The sequence below is a fragment of the Cloeon dipterum genome, chromosome 1, assembly GCF_949628265.1.
Source record: "Cloeon dipterum chromosome 1, ieCloDipt1.1, whole genome shotgun sequence".
In the NCBI taxonomy this organism is placed as follows: Eukaryota; Metazoa; Arthropoda; class Insecta; order Ephemeroptera; family Baetidae; genus Cloeon; species Cloeon dipterum.
This window is the reverse complement of record NC_088786.1, coordinates 18,366,337-18,379,719: the sequence shown is the minus strand read 5'-3', so window position 1 is coordinate 18,379,719 and position 13,383 is coordinate 18,366,337. Positions and strand designations below refer to the sequence as shown.

The 13,383-nt window shown below is 42.1% G+C and overlaps 1 protein-coding gene across 9 annotated transcripts in view; it reads left to right on the top strand.

Annotated features, from left to right (window-relative positions):
- Rbp6 (RNA-binding protein 6) overlaps positions 1-13,383 on the top strand; it is a 292,546-nt gene that overhangs the window by 251,186 nt on the left and 27,977 nt on the right. For all 9 annotated transcript variants that reach the window (XR_010574926.1, XM_065485994.1, XM_065486006.1 and 6 more), the window contains exon 7: positions 7,360-7,408. Coding sequence is in view for 8 of the 9 variants with exons in the window: in XM_065485994.1 (XP_065342066.1) it covers positions 7,360-7,408 (49 nt within the window). In the remaining variant the exon portion in view is untranslated. The remainder of the gene's footprint in view (positions 1-7,359; positions 7,409-13,383) is intronic.

Sequence of the window (13,383 nt, the reverse complement as noted above, 5' to 3'; positions counted from 1 at the left end):
TACACGCGGTGCAAAGCTATTCGCACACGTGCTGACGTGACGTGCTCGAGATTGATGGGTCTGCACGGCATACTATTAATACATCGCACGCGCGCCTTATTATGTACCGAGCTACGAGAAACACATGCATGTATTCATTGTTGATGCCGGGGTGTGCGGCTTTTAATATGCAAAGTATTGTGTGTGTGCACGAACAAGCGGGTCTCGGTAGAATCGTAGAGCGGCGTGTTTGATATGTGCTGCCATATTATATAGAATGTGTCGCCCGTGTATTGGAAAGGGAGTTGTGCAGTGAGCCAATATCTGCTCTTTATGCGCACACAGACACACATTTGTTCTCGCAGCAACAAGGATTCACTTTATAGGATGTGAGGGACGCCAGATGGTGCTGCACGAATCGCAATAAAGCAGTCTTCCTTGACTGCAATCGTGCTTCAATCACAGACTGCGCTCGACTTCTTCATTAAAATTGTCGATGCCAGCAGACGCAGCCAACTTCCAATCGGACGGATCCATTCTGCCGAGTTCAGCTCGTTTTTTAAATGTCACTAAATCTAGATCAGCGTGTAAGAGCCCAGAAGTTAGAAGCCTTACAATTAGAGCAAGCGTTCATTTTTTAAATGGAAAAATTATTTAAAAATATTAATTTCAGCCTAAATTGACAATCAGAAGGATAAGAGAATTGACACGAGTGTTTACTATGGAAAAATATCATTTCATCTAGATGTTTATTTTCCTATTTTTAACGTTTCAAACTGTTGTATTCTTTATTTTGTTACCAATTTCCTACACAATTTTGTTTATCAATAAATTATTTATTTGAAAGATCACTTTCATCTTGAATTACCATCAACGTCTCACATTCAACACCAATTAATTCAAAAGATCAGATCATGACGTCATGTTGACTCTCTGATCAGCGAGAAACAATATTATCTCTGGATTTGATTTTTTGCTTTTTTTTAAACTGCTGTTCACTTTTGGTAAAGGAAAGAGTATATCATCTCCAATTTGAATCAAAGGAAGTGTAGAGGAAGGCGATTCCAATTTTACTGCAGGTAAATTTTAATGGCCTCTTCACGAACTGGATGCGCAGATGAGAGAGCGAAATCCAACAAAGAAAGATTACTTTCAGTTTAGAAAATTCGGCGGCACCTGGGCGATAATCTGCATGAAATTAATAGGAGCGGGAGCGGCGAAAGGCAGGCCTTAATGACGTGTCGTGCCATAAAAAGTCGCTTAAAATAATAAGAGCGGCGGCAGTGGAAGCAGAGGCAGCGGCGGCGAATTTGGGTTTGGTAATTGAGGCGCTCGAGCTGCAGGGGGCGGTTTGATGGGGCTGCCGGTGCAGTTGATATCTCTCCTCTTAGCGAGGTTCTCACACATACAGTGGCTCCCTGGGACAACATTACCAAGTCTAATTTTCCATCAGAGCTCGAGGCTGCTGGCGGCGGCACTTGTTCCCTCGAGATGCGCGCCGAGGGTTTCTTCCCTGCGCCGCCCGCGCGGGGTGTATAAGCAATCTACCACAGCACACACACACACGCCAACCCGCCCGCCCGATAGCTCGCTCAGTGGCGTGTACCTGCTGCCTACGTCGACGGCTTTCTTACCTTATCATGCGTGATAAAAATCAGCCAGGAAATGCTCTCAGCGTGATCTGCTCGGGAAGTAAAAAGCGAACGCGCAAAATCGAGTGCTGAAAAAATAGAGTGAGAGAGCGAGCGCAAAGACGCAGAGAGAGAGAGAGAGAGAGAGAGAGAGAGAGAGAGAGAGAGAGAACCGAGGAGGAAAAATCACGTTTCAATTTCTTTTATGCTCGTCGTGTATTTGCAGATGGGAAATAATATGAAAACACGCGTTGAATCTCAAAAGATACAATAAAAGTTGCGCCTGCAATGTGAGTGTAGCGGCGTTTTACAAATGTTGACATTATTACCGTGAAAGATGACGGCTTGGGAGCTAACAATAAGTAGGAAGAAATTCATCCACGCGCAGTGGTCCGAACAAGACAGGGATGACAGGCCTGCACTAGGGACTTCACCTTTTTGTTCCGGTTTGCTTAGCGGAAATGGAAAGGCAGCCGCTTCAATTCTTACACTACCTCTCCAAATATTCTTGAAAATGATGTTGGCTCTTCCACGAAAAGCAGTTTGTGCATAGTGAGCTCACAAAGAGGACATATCCTATACCGAGAAGTCTTGCCGATCGACTTGAACTTAGAACGTGGGTTTTCTTAAAAAATTTACAAACAGAAAAAAGAGATACTAAAATAAATGAAAAATGGGCAGAAATTATGCTTTACAAGGGCTATTCGCCCAATGGTAAACAAATAAGTAATAGGTGACTTAGAGTGAATTAATTGCTAAGAAAAATTATTTTAAACGTTTTTGTAATACAGCTTGTAGTTTCGGACAACGACTATACTTCACCGTACAAAACAAAATACAAACCACAGTATTAGATGCCAGAGTTCTGGATCAATGGTTGTTGAAAACATCTGAATCATCTCTGAGCACAAACGAAAAGATAAACAAGTTACATTTATTCCACTTTGAGCAACCCGTTCCTATATGGTTTACTTTTTAGGTAAATGCTAAATTTGTAAACACTTTCATTTTGCAAGAAAGATGCTCCACTTGAGTTTTCGTTTGAATTCATCGCAATTTTATCCACTAGCTTTGCACAAACAATTCCATTCTACTGCGGCTCTACTCCACTGGTGGATGAAATGTATGATATAGTGCCATAGGAAAGATTAAATCTCAGTTTTGCAATCTCGTTCGTTCGGTTCAGCTGCTGAAGCAAGCCACAGTCGTATTGCGCAAAAGGCGATCCCGAGGAAGCACAATGACGCAAAATAATGCGAGTGCTGCCGGTTCAATTAGAATAATGCCTATAAATAGTCTCGAACAATGCGCGCGCGAGCAGCAGCCGTAAAAATGATTAACGCGCCCCGGCACGTGGAGTAAATCTTTCGGTCCCTTTCTTTGTGTGCGCGGGAGTGTGTTGCAAACACCCTCGAACGCAACCCGCCGCGAGCAGCTATTTATAAATGCAGCAGGTACAATACACACCTTTAAATACATTCCCATTTAAAACCACAGCACATACACACACACACCCCGCAGAGAAAGAGGTAATGGGTCTGTTTTTTAGATGTTGTGCCAGTGTATGTGCCTTTTCCTCCAGCCGTACGCGCGCAATATAAATAATGTTTTTTGCGTGAATATGCATTCGCTGGTGAAAATGCCCGTACTGCTGCGGGGGAGCCTAAAAGGGAAGTGAGTGAGTTTCGAGTTTCACTTTCGCGGGACAGGTGTTTGCGTTGCATTATTTATTCAGCTCCTTTGCCATGGCAACAAATACGGTTATCATAATTGAGGTCACTCGAGAGCAAAATTTACATGCATAATGGAAAAAGGCGCAAATAATATCTGACGATTTCCGTGGTGGGCCTAATTTGGAGTGTACCAACAGAACGTTTAGTCAATTTAGCCAAGTGATTAAATCGGCACAGGAATTGAGGCGAGTCAGAGCACTTCTAAGGGATTGGAAATTTCAGCTCGACTAATTTGAAACTTTGCCGGATTCCGGCGGACAATTCTGCACTGCCCCGAGGGACTGCTCGCTCGGTTTGCACGTTTAAACTTTTGCGGAAGCTTTCGGTCGGAACGCAAGCGACGCCCGCTCTGTTAGTATTCACCTACTAGCTAAATGTCGTTAATAGCCAGCCCGCCATACGTGAGGCGGAGCAACGAGCGAGCGACTCTTGCGGTCTGGCAAACTGCTTGAGCCCTTCTTAAGCCATTCGCTTTGTTTCCCTCTTTTCTCTCCTCTTCTTCGGCACGAGTCTATAAAAAATCGCGAGGGAAGAAAGCAGTTGACGATCGAGATTGAAAAAAGGGCGTAATTTTTAACGTCCCGAATTGAAATATTGCCTCTCTGCACACGTGTGTAGCGAGGTATTTTTTATTGGCATTGAATTTTTACTACGCTGTTTCAATCATCTTGCAGCTTCTATTACAAAAGACGATTGCAAAGCTGCCATCGATGTAAAAAGCTGCAAGGAATGCGGCTGTGAGCACCTTTTGGAGAGCGGATTTTAAGTAAAAATTAAAGCTCTCCAGATAATGTTAAAATTTTGGGCAAAGAACACATTATCAATGTGAAAATCGCAGTGATGTTTGGGGTCATTCACGGGCTAATTTGCGCATACATCGCAATGAAGGTTCCGTTTTCGGAAATCCAACTCGCTACAATGCTGTTTTGCACCTTTGCAGCAGCATACGTGGATGGATTTCACGGGACGAATGTCCAGCGTATCGATAAAAGGCCCCAGTGCGGAGGCAGGTCCTTTTCTAGACTCGGTTTCCTCCAATAATTCTAGTTAAGCCCATAGTACTCGTTAGTAAATTCGTTTACTAATTCGTAAAAATATCATTTTGAAGAAAACCTTTTTGTGAAAAGTCTAATGGAACTCAGCTGTATTACTTTTCCCTTTTTAAATTCAAAATAACGATAGCAACGCGCAGTCACTATTTTCCGACTTTTCCACTTTTATGCATGACGGGCGGAAAATTGTGTTGAAGGAGGCGCAGATTCCGCACCCGATTTGTCTTTTGCCGAGAAAAGAAGTTGAGCAGGGAATCGATTTTATTTTTATGCTCACTATATAGTATTTATGGGTTGAATATGTAGTAGTGCTGGGAAAAGAGAGCAAGCAGATAAAAGAGAAAAGTCTCGGCAGTAGAATTCATCGTAAACTGTTTTGGGGCTTATTTCCCAGCGAGTTTTATCTCTCCTGCAGCTATGTGTGTATGTGTGTGTGTGTTGTAGCGAGATGCTGCTACCACGTAAAACACTTTGTGCAGAGTGAATTTATATAAAACGGCGCCGAAGCTGCAGCTCACTCAGCCCCTTCATATTTCACGCCTGCACACCGTCCCGGCAGACAAAGACGAGAGAATATCTCGCACTTTTGACTGACAATAATGTACACACACGTTACAAGCTCGCCTGCAGAGATGCGCGCTGTCTTTTGTAAATTGTCGTCGCCGCTCCACTCCTCGAATATCAGCAGCACTCGGGAGACCCGGCAGAGTGAGAGGCGGAGGATAAGAGCAGGGTGTGTGTGCCCTGGAAATAGTGTGTAATAGTTTTTACGACTCACTTTATTCGGCACATAATTTAATTTGACGATTTCGCTCAACAACCTGCGTCGGGGCTTGCTTGCTTTCCTTTCGCCTTCGGCCGCCTAGAGCAGCGCATTTGGCAAATTGAAATTTTTAACCTCGTTCTCTCCGCCCTTGCAGTTTACGGCTGCGATAATGGTCCCCGTTGCCGCGATGGAAAAATGCACCCGTCACTCCCGGGGAAGGAGTTCGCACAGTTTTCACTCAATTTAACCTACGGGCCCGGGGGTTGCGCATTTAATAAAAAATTCAGGCGGAGGAAATAATGTTGCTCAACCCTACCCCTTTGAACAAGTAAACTTTGACTGCAAAACTTTACCTCGACGCGGGAATTGTTGATTTGGCCCGCGCACACGAGTAAAAATTTTTCCTGATTGAAATCTCGTTTGAGTGAAAGAGAGAGGGTTGTGACCGAGAATGCCTGCCAGCTAAGAGTAAAGCCGAATAAGCGAAATTGCGAGGGACCGGCTTGTCGGATCGTCCTTTCCCGCCTGCGGGCGGAAAATAAAATATTATCACGATTTGCGTGCGTCTTGTTGGCATCGGAAAGCGGCAGTAAAACTTTCTGGGTCATATGTGCGACGAGATTAGGCGCGTTTTCAGCAGTCAAAGGTCGGTCGGGCTGGCGGGCGGGGGGGCGGGCGGGCGGGCGAGAAAACGCGTTGGGTATTCTCGACACATACTGCATGAAATCATCATCTGCTTGTTCTTTATGTGCGTGTAATGCATCCCTCTGGGATTTGGCCGGGGGCTGGTTGCGAGAAGCTGGGCGCACTATTTCATAAAAGGCCTCGTAAAAGCGATAGGCGACGCGCCGTAAAACTGCCTCTGCTGCTCCACGTCCTCGCCTCTCGCCCAAAGTGTTCCTCATTAGGTCAAACTTCATAATGAAAATTTTATTGCTCACGAAGCCGATGCTGTTTGTGTGTTTCCAAACTTGCCACCGCGCGCACACCCTCTTATTGGCTCAGCGCCGACGCAACTTTCCACGCGTCATTTTTCTTGTTGATTGCTTATTGTTGTCCGTGCCGAGTGAAACTCACACGCACGAGGAACTCACAAATACAGCTGACGGTAGCTGCTCCTCTCACGTTAATATTTTCAAAAGTAAAATCGGAGCATGAGACAAACGCAAGAATTATCCAAGGTGTCATTCGTGATTATGATTTATCCAAAAGAGAGACAATTTAGGAATCGTTATCAGTGAGACTAAAATCAATTTAAAATTGCACCTTGAGAAAATCGAAACTAAAGATTATTGTATTGAATAATGATCGTGATTTCAATTAATTTTTGATCATGAAAAGATAACATCAATGCATAAAATTTGCTGAAAAAATGTAAATAATAAAATAATCTGTCGAAAATTAGTGTGTCAAATCACTGACAGTTAAAATTGTGAAATGTTCAAGTAATATATATTTTAAGCAGAAATGCCACAGAAGTAAAATATACATTAGCCCGAAAATGCATTTCATCCTTGCGACAGGCACAAAGTAGATGAAATAAACATTTAAAAAGCAAAATGATGGATCAATGGTCTACCTTTTTGAGTTAGTTTAACGTTTTAGATGTTTGAAACAGATAGTTCCAAACTTCCTAACTAACAGCAAAATGAAAACTGAAACCCATTCGTGGGCATTTGGGATTCCTGTTTGTAATTTAAAAAATGAAATGATTCAAAATCTCCGGTTACTTCACGAAAGAAACACTCAATTATTTTCACGTGAACGCAACATTTTCTATCTTACTTGAACAGTCAAAATTTTCCTCAAATTACTAAATTTTAATTTTTAAATGTAGACTGATGGTTTTAATTTTATAAATCCTTTTTTATCGATCCAATGCATTGCCTCTTAGTATTTTATTTCGACATGTCTCTCGTTGGGTGGAACAAGGAGTGAGTAATTGACGTGAATAAAACGAGCCGCTAAACAGAAGTGTTCTGCGTGTTGCATAATTACACTACAAGGGAGTGCGGTTGCGGGGTATAAATTAGAGCGTCGACGATCCAGCGGATTGCTACTCGGCGCACGCGATGCAATTCTGAAGTGCTACGATTCACAATCACCGCGCTAGCTTCTTGTGCATAAATACAATTAAATGCAAAGCTGTCACTATTTGAGCGTTTTCAATTTAACGAACGCTCCGTTGTTTGTTTCAGATCGAGGACGCGATGCTGATGTTCGATAAGCAGACCAACAGGCATAGAGGTGAGTGTTCGCTCTAGAATTTAATTAATTATTCAGCCAGCTGGCCGGACCAATTTTTAGTTGGTTGCATTTGACACGCCCGCCGTAATTAGCCGAATGGAAAGCGCACAATGTGTGTTATTCCGCCGGTCGTTAATTCGCGCGGGCTGCCGCGCTGGCCGAAATTATTATTGTCCGGGACTGCATTTTCGGCGATTGCCAAATTACCCGCCAGACTTGATTTAGGGCACGCGCTGCAGCAGCATGGCGCGAAGATTAATTTTAAAAGCACCGTAAGCATGTTTTCCACTTTACGGGCCACCGCTCACCGGGCAAAAAGTTCTTTTTGCTTTCGCAAAGTGCGGCATGCAGGGCCAGCAGTTGGACGGATTTAATTTAGTGACCGCTGATTTTTGTGTGTAATATATTGGAATTTCCGTTACTGTTATTAAAAGCTCGCAAAATTTACGGCTCGGTTGAATGTTTTCTAGCCAAAATTGACCGTATTAATCAAAAAGCCGCTTTGAAATTTAATCGTGTCACGCGCGTACGCAGAGCTATATTTCAGATTTTGCGGATTTCGCTCTCTCGTACATGCTCATTGTTTTAAAGCACTCAAATTTTAAATCAGCTCATTTACAAGGCAAAACCGTTGACAAAATTGTGCAATTTCGCATTTTGCCGTTTTGACTTAATTAATTGCTATGCATGAAAATGAAACTTCAGCATTATTTTTTAGTTTGTTTGTTTGTTTTACGAGCACTTTTTTAAAATCACAGATCACAAAGGGCTGTAAATTTTAGACTATAGGTTTCTGAGCTTCCTATCGTCATGGTACCAATTTTAAGCAATTTAAGCCTTCACTGGATAAATCGGCACAAACAGTCTAAAACCATCTAAATCATCCAAATATCAGGGAAATGTGCATAATTATTTTTTACACCAGGCAGGTTATCTCACAATTTTTTTTAATGTGAAATGATGCTACTCTCGAACGTTTTATTTTATCTAATTTTTTAAAATTATTTTAGCTCATGTGTTTGGTGCATTTATAATAACTTTTATATTTAATTTCAACCAAAACAAAAGACTTTTTCAGGGAAGTGCCATTTAAATAAAAAAAATTGTAAAATTTGCTTAGTCAAAGAGTCTGAAAACCGTGAAAAATGTTAAAATTGTTAACAGAAGACAGTAAAAATTATTCAACCGTCAAACGGTATAAAATTCGCAGCCCTGGAAATCACTGCATTATGTAAGGGGCTTAACTATTATTTCTCTGAAGCGTAATTAAAACGATTGTCTGCGTTTGAGGAGCTAGGCCGCTTTTCTACTAATTTCATAAGTGGATTCGGCTTAATTTAATGCAATTTCCACGCGGTTGTGGCTGTGTTTCCGCCGGGGTGCGGATTTCTCGCTGCTACTGCTGAGATAGGCGAACGGGTGCATGGTGGGTAAGTTTTCAATCGCGCCGCACATGTGACACATGCCCGTCGCAGAGGTCGTGAAAGTAATTTGGCATTCGGCACACACAGCACACACACACACGCACTCCCACGCGAGCAGCGAGTTCAGCTGACACACAATTAAGGGGCCGCGCCGAAATTAAATTAGTGTTTGAGCTCAAGACTGGCGCGCCATTTTTGAAGGAATAATTAAGCCGCTCGCAGCTAGCAAGCGCAAGCAATCTTGAATTTATATCTTCAGCCGAATGATACACACACTCCGACACACAAACTAAGCCATTTCATATCCTGCGGCAACGACTGGAAATATAATCTAGTAAAGCTAACATATTAAGGGTTGCAAATGTATACACACATATATGTGCGCCGCGCACGAGCCAAGCTCCTAAGTTTCCCTCTCGTCTGCCGCAACCAGCAGTGCACGAGTCAATTACCAGGCCATAATTAAAAGCGGCAAGACCAAATACGCCGCCGCAAGATTATAATTTCCTCAAACATCGCCGCAGCCGGCGCTCGGCGTTTGCTGCAATCCGTCCGAATCGCCGGCTTTCCTGTTTGAAAGTTCATCTCGGCGCCCTGAATGAAATAAATAAATTCAAGTAAGCGAGGGAGAAAAAGTTTTGCCGCTCCGCGAATGCATTTGGGAGCATATTTCAAAGATCTCGGCTGCTCTGCTCTGCTCGGGTTTTTAATCAGCGGCTTTAATTTGACCTATTAACAGCGCAATTAGTGTAGTGGATTGCTCCTCCGGGGCCAGCGGCGCGGCAAGATTTTATATTGTTAAGTCAGCTGGGGATGAGGTGGTGTGTGAGAGCTGCGCAAGAAAAAGGTTAAAGCAGTAAAACACAGCGGGCGGGTGGGAAGGCGAGCGAGCGAGCGAGCGAAGCAAGTGGAAAATTATATAATCTCTCGGAGGAGTTGTGTAGCCGATGCAAATATTGCGCGCGTCGTGCTGTGGAGAGAGCACAACGAGTGCGGAGGAGGATAGTTCCTTTAAAAACATGCAAACATGCAATAAACGTGGCCGTTTGCAGGCGAAACTTTTTAATTTGAATTCTCCAGGCAGCGCAATTGCAACACCATGCCAGCCAGATCGAATTTGTGTGCTCAGAGCATGCTGCATGTGCCGCACTTTGTTGTTCTCTGTTGCAGAATTTGTTTTTGAATTGTTTGTTTTGCATCACACACTGAAATTGATGGTCAATAAACGTGCTGCACAACTCGGAATTTAATTTCCCTTCCAATGAACTGTGTCCAGGGCTCGCCGATTTTGAAATGCAGAAAATTGCTCCACTAAACTTTTGTCGCAAAAAATAGTAGAAACACACATTTTTGGGTTCTCCCTCGTTTTTAACAAATTCTACTAAAACATAGTACATTTTTAATTCAATTTTTGTTTTCGTTTTCAAATATCTCCAATTTTATGTAATGAGTGGAAAATAATAATACTAACTTTTTGAATTTAAAAAAGATGTTAATTTAGGACAAATTTCCAAGTTGGAACTCAAACACCTTTTTCATTCTAATTGGACAGGGAAAAAATTCCATAATCTGCCGCTTTAATGGGTCGAATTGTTGGATTTAATTTTCAGTGGTTGCCAATAATTTGATTCCAATAATTAAGATTTTTCACTACGCAACAATCTATCCAAACAATTTTCGGGCTACAGCGTAATAATTGAAATTATTATGAATTGTTGACTACAACTAGCAGCTGGTCAAATTGTTTGTTTGAATAAGAAACTCGAAAATGGGCCAACATCAAATTAGGACCGACAAACAGTTGAATTTAAGGTTTTTGCAAAAAGTTGTTTTAAAATAAAACTGTTGTTAGTGATTTTTCTTCCTCTTGTCACGATTTGTCCAACGGTGTGCGAATTGCGAGCTAAATTGCCTTGTCTTTCTAGCGAAATAATAATCATGATTTTCTATAAATAGAAATAGCTCTCCACCTGATTGGCAAGCAAACTTTGGAGCCATTTTCTCAGAAATTTTAACGGCAACCTAGAACATTTTCAGCTCTTTCCCAACTTTTAGAGAATATTTAAGATAGAGGTTGCAATTGTTTTATCCAGTTTTTTTTTGTATATATCCACTTTAATTGTTTCTAATACAGTCGTAGGAATCTCTCAAGATTTTAATACCGAGGCATTTTCTTTCCCACTTTGCAGAGTAACTAAAACAGCTTTTACAAACTGATGAAAGTATTATGCAAACATCCCGTTGTGTTGCTCTTTTCGTTGGATAGCGCAGTGAAGGGCTCGCCGTTCAATCCAATCTCACAGAAAATACACTTTTGAAAAAAATGCACTGCCAGTCTGTGTGACACAAGCCGCTGTAAAGGACAAAGTTATTAAACTGCAGAGACAGCGGCTCGGTCGAGTATTTAGCTTTTTATTTGCTCCATGAAGCGGCCTTTTTCTGCTCTCTTGCTCGCCTGCTCTTTTTCCACGTGCATTTTAACCTAGAGCAATAATAACACGGCGGCAGTGGCGGCGGATAGAATATATAGAGATTGATGGTCCACAAGGGATGCAGTTTAAGTGGATGAACATTGTCGCGCGGCTGTCACATGAAATATAAATCTTTACAAACGGAATACACGGAGCCGGCCTTGCTGCTGGATTCCGACTATCCACTATTTACAAGATGGGCAACGAGCGAGGCAGTAAAACGTCGCTGCTCGTTTGTCACATTCCTCGGGCGCGCACTCTGCTTCAAATTTATTGGTTCGTCCGTTCGCATTCAGATTACCGCACAGCCCTGGATTTCCCTTTTTATTGACGCCTTAAGTGTTTTCGATTCTGGATTGCAAAAAATATTCGCTACCGGGTTTACGGCCGGAAATAACGTTCCTTTTAATTTGGAAAGCACTGCGCGTCGACCTACTCGCTTTTGAACCCTTTGCTCGTTCGTTCTCTCAAAGGTTGGAAGATTTTGCGGCACAAAAGTAAAAATGCAAATAACGCGCAGCGCTCGTAAGTCGAACTCAAAGAAAGATTAATGCCACGGTTCTGCTCGTTCTCTTTGCTGCGGCATGTCACAAAAGGCAGGCAAGGAATGCTTTTTTAAGGAGTAAAATAATGCGCTCGGCATGTCCAATGCAATCAGCACACTCGCCACCCGGTCGGCGGAAGGGGCAAAAGTTGTTTGAAGTGAGTGTGTTCATTGCACAAAGCTGGCGCGTTGAGAAAAGCAGAGGCCAGCGCACAAGCACACACGCATGGCTCGCCTGATGGAAACTTTCGGCCGCTCCTTTATTTCATTCTCTCTCGCTCACTCCCTCTTGTGTAATGTAAAAGGACTTTTCACAGAAATAATTGAATGGGACAACTTTTGTTAGATTTGTGCCACCGCCGAGCGAGCTCTTAGCGAAATTTGAATCCCTGAAGACACTCTCACGCCTGAGTTTGCACTGCGAATCCATCTTGTGCCTCTCGCTGCGGCGCGTTAACGCCGCTTGAATATTTATTCATCCCTTGTATCAGCACGACTTGCACAAAGCGTGAATCGAGGTATGGCGAGCACTGCGTCAAATGTAGGCGATATCTGTTTACAAGTGTAGTAAAATAAATCGTGCGCTGAGTCACACAGGGGAAATAGGTAAAACTACTGCACTTTCTGCCTTTTTTTATTCTTGCAAATTAGGATTTTGCGAATTATCTTCTACGGTGGAAAGCTTGAAAATAATGCATTGAAAAAAGGCTAAAATACAAAATATTATAGACGGGAAAGATCTTTGAATTTTGAGTAAGATCGAAAATTTCCCCAGGTTGCCGTTTTAATTTATGAAAAATATTGGCTACAAAGTTTGCATGCTAATAAAGCGGTGCGCACTGCCTCTCTACACTGAAAATCATTATTTATTTCACCAGTTCGGAAATTCAACTCAAAATTCGAACACCATTTGGATAGATCAAGACGAGACGAACCATTACAAGTGAAAAAATCATCAAAAACCCGATTTTAGATATTTAGAATTCAACGCTGAAATTCATTTCTTACTAAAACTAGGTCCTGATTTGATTTTTGCACATTGTATCGATGAATTGTTGATAAATTCCACAGACAATAAATTACACGGATCACTTGACAGATCTAACAATGCAAAATTTTGCTCTTATCAACTGTTAACCTGTAGAGATTCACTTCTGTTATTTTGTCTATTTGTCTGTCAGTAATTATTGGCCGATTTTGTTTGAGATTGTTAACAAAATTCGCAAAATTCCAATGGTGCTCATCTGGTTTTTAAATTATTTTGAGAACCAATGTGAAATTTTGCTTTTCCAACGTCCTTGTCCCTTAAAATTAAAAGTACCATGCGCAATTATTCATGTCGTCAAACGTATTTTACTCATACGAAAGTCACCGTCACCACATAACTCTTGTGCTCGTGAAATTAATTTGTGGGAAAGGCAAAGGTGTCATTTGCACGACGAGGAGAGTAGCGCCAGAAGCAAAAAATGAAACGAAATTAAAAAGGGGATACAACAGAGCGTTTTTTGGACGGACCATTTCTTATTATAATTAGAC